Raw genomic sequence first — 9,414 nt, forward strand, 5'->3', positions numbered from 1 at the left:
ACACAGAGCCAGCTCACTCCACCCTCTTCACCGATCCCTAGAAGCCCCACAGGAGTGACCCAACAGCCACCAGAAACACATCCCCTAAATTCCAGAGGTCAGTGGTCAATAGCACCCAGAAACTCAAGCAGGCAGTTGGAATCTGGCTACAAATTTTATTTAGTACAAATAGCACCGAGCCCCTGGGGCTGCTCCAGTGGAGGGGGATCCCCTCCTGGACCCCCACCGCCCGCCCTTGGCTGCCCCTGTAGTGTGGAAGCTGGAACATGGCCCAAGGCTCCTCTGAGAAGTGGGCCAGACCGTGGGTTTGGGCCCAGCAGCCTGCTGGGGTGGGTCGGAGACCAGCTGTGTAGGTGCGCAGGTAGGTGAGCATCGGCCCTTCAGATGAGCACACTGGACACAGGGACCCGGGTGGAGCGGCCTCTCTGGGGCACCACAATACGGTCATCTTCGGGCCCTGCCTCATGCAACAGACCTGGGGGGAGGGGTCGGAGCCAGGGTTGGATGGGCAGATAAGACACAAAGCCTGGGAGGGGACAAAAAGGCAGTAGGAAATGGATGGGGCCCAGAGCTGGGGACACAGTGGGACATCAGCCTGTTGGCCAGGCAAACCTGAAGCCGGATGCAAGGAGAGCTGTGGACTGACAGACGCTAGGTACACAGGACTAGACAGACGGATGAACGAACAAGCAGGCAGCGTCATGAAGCTGGGCAAGGAGCTGCACGCGGACGGAGGGAAGGCCCAACTGACCCTGCACGTGCAGCTGGGCCCAGCGGCGGTCACCCTCAATGAAGATGGCGGTGCCCAGGAAGGCCGCACCGCCCAGAGCTCCCACAAAGGCGCAGAGCATGAGCGAGAACTGCAGGGCCCGGAACTCGGACAAGAAGGAGGGGGGCCAGTTCCGGCGGAGGCGGTCAGAGATCTGTGGGGAGACGAGGAAAGAAAAGCAGGAGAAAGCATCTTGGAGAGGGCACGAGGGAGAGGGTACCCCACATTCTAGAAGAACTGGAGCCAAGACAGGAAGGGTGTCTGGACCTCCACGGAGAGTCTACGACTCATATGGAAACTTGCAGACAAAATCCTTCCCGTCTAGCTGAGCATCCAAGGTGAGGGGTGCCTGGCACAGACCACACGGAAGACTAGTTGGGGCCACTCCTTCCAATTCAGTCCAGGCTCAGGCCACTGGCCACCAAACAGTGTTAGAAACGCAGAGTGCCCAACCCCACCCCAGGCCCAGCAAGAGGGCAGTGCTCACCAGGCCAATGAGGTAGGGGCTCCCGGCGTCACCCAGCAGGTGGGCCAGCACGATCTGGAAGGCCTCAGCAGTGGAGCGCCTAGTAGGGATCACCACGTACTGTGGGGAGGAGGGGCAGGAGACAGGGGGCAAAGATGGGGCCAAGGCTCAGGCCAGGCTGAGGTCAGAGTTGAACCCCAGCTCAGAGGTGTGACTGGGGTATAGGGTAGAGTAAGCCAGACTATAGGTCCATCTGGGGCTGGGCGCTGAAGTCAGTCTAGGGCTGGGCTTTGAAGAAGGAGTAAAGGCTACAGTTCAAGGCAAATCAGGCCTCCCATACCCACTCCCTGCTCCCAGCAGCCTCTGGACCAACCCTGGAGTGGCCCACCTACTCACCAACAGAATATCAGCCACAATGGCCCAGTTCATAGACAACAGTGTCTCCCCAATAAAGATGAAAACCTGGAGAACCAAGGGGTTGGGGGGAACAGGGTTGATCTCATCACCAGAGCAAACACATAGAGGCCCATCCATGAACTCATTTAGTCCTCACAACACCCCTATGAAACAGGAGCTATTATTATTCCCTTTTTATAGATGGTGAAACAGCACAGAGAGAGATTAAGTCACTTACCCAATGCCACACAGTCAGGAAGGGCAAGACCTGAGATTCAAAACCAGGACTTTCCACTCCAGAGTTGGCTCTGAACTACTATGCTGGTTGACCCCAGTCCTGCCCCAGTGTACCGTTCCTCACCCTGGACCCAAACCAGCCCTCCTTGATACCTGCTGGCTACTCACATAAGTGGCCACGATGCTACCACGGGCACAAGCCACGGACAGGAAGAGGAAGGGTGCAGAGCCCAGGAGCCCAGCAGCACAGACCAGCGGGTCAGCCCGGGGATTGGAGCGGCGAAGGCGGCGGCTGATCTCCACACCCAGGCCCACACCCAGGACCCCAGTCAGGCAGGTGATGAGCCCAAAAATGAGGCTGGGGACAGGGAGAGGGGTTGGGGACTAGTCTGTCCCCCTGCATAGGCCCCTAGCCTCTGCCCTATGGCCTGGAGAGGAATATGGTCCATCCCAGCTACCCTCACAACCCAGGTCTATCCAGGCTCAGCAGCCCATGGTTCACAAAGTTCCCATCACCTACTTCCCAGATCAGGAAACTGGAACTCTGGGAGAGGAAAACGGCCTGTGGAGTTGGGGCTCAAACTCTCTGTCTGAGTCTGAATCATACTTCTCACTCCATCCCCTGCCACCTGCAGGCCATCCATCCCAGCCCCCATCTGGGTACCTGTCAGAAGAAGAGCAAGAGTCTCCAGGAAGACAGGGTGGGGTCTCTCCCAAGACCACACGGGAACGCAGCAAGAATGCAGGAGCCCAAAGAGCGAGGGAGCCCGTAACAAAGGCCACGGCAGTGAAGCCAAGGGAAGACAGGATAAAACTAGGGCTGCGAACACAGTTGGAAGGGAGGAAGTCAGACTCTACTGAGGAGTCAAGGTACGGGGCTGTTCTCCCTTCCTGGCTTGTTTTTATAAGGTCAGGGCACTGGTGTGGGGCTGCCCTGGCTCTCAGGATCAGGACCTGTAATTCAAGCATCTGCCACAGGAGGCAGTAGTGACTGAATTAATGCCCCTAATTTGGGCCAGGAGACATGAAAGATAAGAGAGACCAGCCCCAGCCAGCGCCTGGCTCACTCAGTTGGTTAGAGTATACTCCTCACAGGCCAAAGTTATGGGTTTGATCTCTGGCCAGGGCACCTACAAAAAGCAACCAATGAATGCATAAATAAGTGGAACAACAAATCAACATTTGTTTCTCTCTCCCTCACTCTCTCTTCCTTCCTATCTCTAAAACCAATCAATAAAAATTTTTTTTTAAATAAAACAAAGACCACCCCCACACAAATTTCAACCCAGTTGTCAGGGTCCCCCTGGGATCTAAAAGGTTGGGTGAGGAAGGATTTAAACTCACTTTCTTGCCAGAGCCCTCAGATCTGCCCACCACGAGGTGGGGTTCAGGGGCGGTGAGTCTGAGTGTCGCTCCACAGCTCCCCTTGGCGGCTCCCGTACTACCAGAAAGAGCAGCAATACAGCCACCACTCCCAGACCAGGTGTCACCTGGGGAAAGAGTGGCCTTCAGGACAGCACAGGCAGAGACACACTCAGCCCCTGGGGCTAGGAGAGAGGGAAGGTATGTAAAGGCAACTCAAACCCCAAGACCTCAAACACCAGGGTAAGTGCCTGCTCAAGGAAGCTGAACTGCACGTGGGGGGAGGGGCGAGCTCCACTAGGGCCATTCCCATTTCTGTAAACCTAACTGCTCCCCTTTGGTAACAGCATCCTAATTTTTTGGGGGAAACCACTCCCCACTCCCCACCCCCTTCTCTCAGTTCATATGGTTCAAATAGGGAAGGGCTTGTAACCCACTGGCCAAGCAGAGGAGTGTTAACTTCCCCGGCCTCAGCCTCGGGAGCTGATTCAATCAATGGTAGGCATGTGGCCCATGTTCACCTAATCAGATACTATCCAGGACCACTGCTCAAGGATCCAGGGTGCCAAAGTTTCTCAATGGGAAGATAAACATGTGAAGTTTTCACTTGCCTGAGAATAGCACAGAGGAACGTGGAGTTAAGAAAAGGGTGATCAAATTCCTGTGACTGTGAGAGCCCTGGATCCAGCTTTACCTGAAGTTCACCCTGGGGCTTTCCATTATGAGAGCCAAAACAGTCAGTCCCATCTGGGGGCTTACACTTTTATAATGGAATTCTGTCACCTGCCACCAAGAGTTCTGTCTAGCACCTGTGGTGGGGCAGGTAGGCTTCTTGCAGGCTTGGCAGAGTAAATACTGCCTTAAAATGGGGTGTCTGGCCCTGGCCAGTTTGGTTCAGTGGTTATAGTGTTGGCCCGAGGACCAAAGGGTCTCCAGTTCAATTCTCAGTCAGGGGTACAGACCTGGGTTGCAGGTTCGCCCCCTGGCCCCCATCAGGAGGCAACCAATCGATGTGTCTCTCTCACATCTCTCCCTTCCACTCTCTCTAAAAATCTAATGGAAAAATATCCTCCGGTGAGGACTAACAAACAAACAAATAAGGGCGTGTCCAAAGGGGAAAATCAGTGAGAAAGTTGTTGACCTTCCCCCAGGCTGTGACCAGACTCACCCTCAGAGCCCAGTGCCAGTCCCCAGCCACATCCTTCACTTTGGAGCCTGCAATGTAACCCAAACCACTAGGGGAAAGGCAGGGGAGAGAAGGGACAACTGGTCAGTCATGCCCGGTGCCAGGCCCTTCTGCTCCCCACCAGGCAGGCCCCAGGCTCACTCACCTGCCCACTGGGATGGCAAAGTAGAACACACTGAGCATCCGACTCCGCTGGTCTGCCACGAAGAGGTCAGCGATGAGGGTGGGCGCGATGGTGGAGTAACTGGCCTCCCCGACCCCCACCAGGCCCCGAGTCAGGAGGAGCAGCCAGAATTGCTGGGAAATGAGACGGGGGTGGGGGTGGCACCCCACCCTACAGCCAGCCTCCCAGCCCACCTCACCAGCCAGCTCTGGAGAGATGGCGGGGCGGTGGGAGAGGCCAGGGTTTTACAATCAGACCGACCTGAGCTTGAATCCTGGCTCCCCTACTTACTGGCTGTGACTTTGAGAAAGCAACTTAACCTCTCTGAGCCTCAGTTTCCTAATCTGAAAAAGGGGGATAATAACAACTAGTTCACATAACTATTTTAAGGATTGGCAATAAAAGGTCTATTCATTACCTTGTGCCCAATAAGTGCAAAATAAATCTTAATTTCTATTTTGCCTATCCCACCCAATAGTGAACTATGATCCTGGGCGGGGTTTCATTTGTCTACCAAAGACCCCCAAAGCTAGGGACACGGTACGATCACCCAAGGAGAGTGTGTAGTGAGTGCCTGGAGCTAAGGACAGAGTTCTGGGGCAGAGAGGAGAACAGAGGTTTTAAAGGAGCAAAGAAGCAACAGCCAGGGAGGCAGGAGGCAAACCAGAAGATCGGCGTCACAGAAGTTGGAAGAGAGTTTCCGGAATGAAGAAGTGGGTCAACAGAGCCAGAGGACTAGGAAGTAGGAGCTACATTTAGCAACCGAGAGGCCACTGTTGACTTTGGCACTGGAGTGGGGGCAGCTCAGCGGGCAGTCTCAAGGGGCATGCTAGAGGAAGTGCAGGCAAAGTGAGAGCCTCTCCCTGGCTGCTCCTTCACCCAGGTGGAGCGTGGCCAAGGGGGCCTTGCAGGAAGTCTGACCAGGAAGGGGCAGAGGGCAGAGGGCGGTCTAGGTAAGGTCTTGTCCATGGCAGAGAAAGAAACGTGAGTGTTTAGGTGTGAGTGGAAGGACTCATGGTCAGGGGGAGTGGGGATGATGAAGAGGTTCTGAAAGAAAAAGGGGGAAGGATGGAGTGGGCAGATTAACTCAGGCAAGCAGGGGGTAAGATGGCATGGACCAAGGAATATGCAAAAGTCCCCAGGCCCAGTCTGCCTTGACTCCAAAGAGTAGAAGCAAAGACTGATGGGGGAGTAAAGGGACTGGAAGCAGGAGCCATCATGGGGCCTCACCTCTCTGGGGATGAAGGACGACCCCAGTGTCACCAGAGACCAGAAGGCAATGCCCCCGCACATGAGATACTTCCGATTGTACCTGTCACCCAGGTAGCCAAACACAGGTGCCAACACCATGTAACTGGAAATGAACACTGAGGGGAAGCAGAGAGTCACAGCCCAGCCCTAGGATCCCTACCCCACCCCAGCTCAGGGAGGGCGGCGAGGGGGGATAGGAATAACTCCCAACCCTGAAACTGTCAGAGCTTCCTGCCAGGGGAAGTCCAACTCCATTTTGAATGTCTTTCAAACCTTTCATCGTAGAATGGGTGGCCCAGCTGACTCGTCACTTCCTCCCATCCAGCCAAGAACAAAATCCAAACTCCTTACCATGGCCCACAGTGCACTGTCTGCCCTAATCCCTCTCTACCCCTCCAACCTCATACGCAACCTTTCCTTTCTCTGCACCCCGATGGTCCAATGGCCAAGCTCAATACCATCTTAGGGTTTGTGGCAACTGCTACCCTCTCTATATGGAACATTCTCTCTTCTACCTTGAGCTTCACAGAGCTTAGCAAGTTTAGGCTCCAGCTCAGACACTTTCCCAACCACCACACATCCAGTCTCCCACATTTATTGTGTTCTTTTACATAACACTTATTCCTATGGAAAAGTATCTCATTATCTATCAGTTTAGGTTTTTATGGACTGTTGCCTCTCAGACACAGGAGAATGTGAGCTCCATAAACACAATGATCTTGCCTGTATTGACCATGATTGTGTTTCCATTATTTAACACATGGTCTAGCATAAAATAGGTGCTCAATAAACATGTGTTGGATGAAAAAGTGAATGGGGCTGCCGAGAAAGACTTGCTTCTTCTCTTACTCAACATGGTTTTACAGACCATGACCTATGATTCTATTCTTATTTCTCTAGACTTTGCCTTAAATACTTCCAGTTCCTTATTGGCCTGGACTAGAGCAAGGAGCAAGACCTGGATTCAAATTCCTTTTCTGCCTCTAACTTGTTGTGTGACCTTGGGCAAGTCTTAACTCTCTCCAAGCCTCAATTTCTTTATAAAAATGTAGATAATACTAACTACTTCCTCTATAAAATAAGATTAACATTTCTTCCTTGGCTGATGGAAGGATTTGAAGACAATAGGCATAAAAGGTCTTGGACAAGTTCTGTGGGTGTTATCTCCACTTCCTCCAGAGCCTGGCACATAGGTGCTCAGGAACACTTAAGAAATGAATGAAGGAGGGAGGAAAGGAAAAGAGGATTTGGCCCTGTCTTTCCTCTCACAAACCCCAAAGCTCTGAACAAGCAAAACTCACCTCTCCCCATTTCAGACACCCTCTACTGTCGTCATTTATTGGCCTACCATGTTCAGCACTGCACTACACACTTCACGGGCATTGTCTCATTTAATCCTCACATCAGCAGTATGAGGTGACCTGGGCTGTATTAGTTTCCATCTCGCCAATGAGGAAAGAGAGAGGCGCGGGCCTTGCCTACCATCACACTGAGTAGAATGTTGAGATTTAAACCCAGGCTCTCTTAACCATCACACTAAGCTGACTCCCTCTTTAAAGTAGGTATGCTAACTAACCAGAACAACTTCAGAGCAGAATCCGGGCCATCTCTCCCCCTAGCTCTGGCAACTATTCCTCCATCCGTGAGGCGCCAGGCGCGCCAGCACGTGGCCCCTACTGGGATAAGAAAAGGCAAAACAGCTGCTGTGTACCCAGCAGGGAGCTTCACTCACCGGTCTGGATGAGGCCGGAGCTACTGTCTCCGATATCGAAGAACTGCTCAATGTCCGGAAGGACGCCTGGGAAGAAGACTCAGGATGGGCTTCGGGGGCCAGCCCACCCTCGGGCCCCCGCTCCCTTCCCCTCGCCTAACTTCCTCCCAGAAGTCAGTACCAGCCACGGTGAAGCGGTCCATGTAGTTGAGGAGGTTGATGTAGCACAGCACGGCCACTATGAGAGCCGAATGGCCCGCAGACACGCCCGTGATGCGCTGCAGCTCCAGCCGGTCCGGGACCCCCGGGTTCTCGGACTTCGAGTTCCCCATGGACCCCGGTAATCCCGGGGTGCCGGGCACCGGCCCGTCGTCCGTATCATCCGCCTGGCTGAGGAAGGGCTCGTTTTCGCACCCGGACATGGTCCCAGGAGCCGCGCCCGCCCGCGCTCGGGTCCCACTGACGATCCTACCTGCGAGGAGAGGAGGCTGGAGAAAGGAGGACGGAGGGAACCCAGGCGAGGGGTGCGCGCAGGGACGGGCGGGAGACTGGAGGGAGGAGGACGGAGGGAACCCAGGCGAGGGGTGCGCGCAGGGACGGGCGGGAGACCGGAGGGAGGAGGACGGAGGGAACCCAGGCGAGGGGTGCGCGCAGGGACGGGCGGGAGACCGGAGGGAGGAGGACGGAGGGAACCCAGGCGAGGGCTGCGCGCAGGGACGGGCGGGAGACCGGAGGGAGGAGGACGGAGGGAACCCAGGCGAGGGGTGCGCGCAGGGACGGGCGGGAGACCGGAGGGAGGAGGACGGAGGGAACCCAGGCGAGGGGTGCGCGCAGGGACGGGCGGGAGACTGGAGGGAGGAGGACGGAGGGAACCCAGGCGAGGGCTGCGCGCAGGGACCGCAGGGGCTGGCGCCGAAGCAAGGAGCCCGGGCCCTGCCTTCCTCCCCGTCCCGGCAGACACCGCGCGGAGGGGACGGGACGAGTGGGATTCGGGTGATGTCCTGACAGCAGAGGGTTGAGGAGGGGTCGATCTTCCCCACCCCCCAGGTGAAGGCCACCCCTCACCCCAGGTGGAAGCCCACTACACTCGCTGCAGCTCAGCCCCAGCGGTGCACCACGGCCGCCGCCATGATGTCTAAAAGCCGGTCATGTGACGATGGGGAGGTGGCAGCCAACGCGTGCAAGCCCTTGACACATGACCCGCCGCCGCCGACTGAAGCTGCGGCCAAGGGCCGCGCATGCTCCTTCCGCTTCTCCGCAGGCCTCTGCACCACGTGACTGCCCCCTCGTCGCCGGGGTAACCCAGGAGCGGTCTCCGCCGCGGAGTCGCCAAGGCACCTGCGGCCGGGACTGCCACCCTAAAGGTAGTCAGGGGGAATTGGTGAAGTTGCTCAGCTCTCTGAATCTCTGCTTCCTTATCTGCAACACCCCCTTGGCAGACTTCTTCTCAAACGGGAAAGGGGAATGTTAAAGGTTCTGGCCCTGGCAGAGTTGCCCAGTTTGGTTAGAGGGTCCTCCCCATGTGTCACTGCGGCTTCAGCCTCGGTCAGGGCTCAAACAAGAATCAACCAATGAATGCATACATGTGGAACAACAAATCGATGTTTCTCTCAAGTCCATAAATAAAATAAAGTTTTTAAATGTTCTGGAAATAGTAAATATCACTAGACATGCCAATGAACAGTTCTTGCTCTAAGTGATTATTGCTTCTTCCTCCGTGTGTGACTTGGGCTTCATACATGCTACATGTTGAAGGAATGAATGTTGAGCAGCGGCCCCCCAGCCCTGGCCTCTCGCTCAGTTCCCTTCCTGTCGTTCCGATCCCCCAAACCAGCTGCCTGTAAACCGTCGAGCTTTTCGGTAGACACTGAAG

At 55.4% G+C, this 9,414-nt stretch overlaps 1 protein-coding gene across 2 annotated transcripts; it reads right to left on the reverse strand.

Annotated features, from left to right (window-relative positions):
• Positions 1 to 141: 141 nt before the first annotated feature.
• Positions 142 to 8,697, reverse strand: SPNS1 (sphingolipid transporter 1 (putative)). 2 transcript variants are annotated; one of them, XM_036279981.1, is made up of 13 exons: positions 8,607 to 8,697; positions 7,723 to 8,013; positions 7,563 to 7,628; positions 5,810 to 5,946; positions 4,562 to 4,713; positions 4,399 to 4,465; positions 3,213 to 3,358; positions 2,533 to 2,688; positions 2,037 to 2,226; positions 1,632 to 1,697; positions 1,257 to 1,355; positions 752 to 923; positions 142 to 475 (listed from the first exon to the last, which is right to left on the reverse strand). In XM_036279981.1, the coding sequence occupies exons 2-13, from the start codon at positions 7,961 to 7,963 to the stop codon at positions 381 to 383; spliced, it is 1,587 nt and encodes a 528-aa protein (XP_036135874.1). In that variant the 5' UTR covers positions 7,964 to 8,013; positions 8,607 to 8,697; the 3' UTR covers positions 142 to 380. The 2 variants fall into 2 exon arrangements, with proteins under 2 accessions (XP_036135874.1, XP_036135875.1); XM_036279982.1 differs by having other exon boundaries at positions 7,723 to 7,931; positions 8,607 to 8,631.
• Positions 8,698 to 9,414: the final 717 nt, after the last annotated feature.

Source organism: Molossus molossus, unplaced genomic scaffold, assembly GCF_014108415.1.
Source record: "Molossus molossus isolate mMolMol1 unplaced genomic scaffold, mMolMol1.p scaffold_m16_p_3, whole genome shotgun sequence".
NCBI classification, from domain to species: domain Eukaryota; kingdom Metazoa; phylum Chordata; class Mammalia; order Chiroptera; family Molossidae; genus Molossus; species Molossus molossus.

Bases quoted from the DNA above. Each gene is read 5' to 3' on its own strand.
- SPNS1 (XM_036279981.1), bottom strand. From the start codon at position 7,963: ATGTCCGGGTGCGAAAACGAGCCCTTCCTCAGCCAGGCGGATGATACG. The intron at 4,466-4,561 runs GTGAGTGAGCCT...CCTTTCCCCTAG, and splicing joins TTTGCCATCCCAGTGGGCAG to TGGTTTGGGTTACATTGCAG. The intron at 1,698-2,036 runs GTGAGTAGCCAG...TTGGTTCTCCAG, and splicing joins GTAGCATCGTGGCCACTTAT to GTTTTCATCTTTATTGGGGA.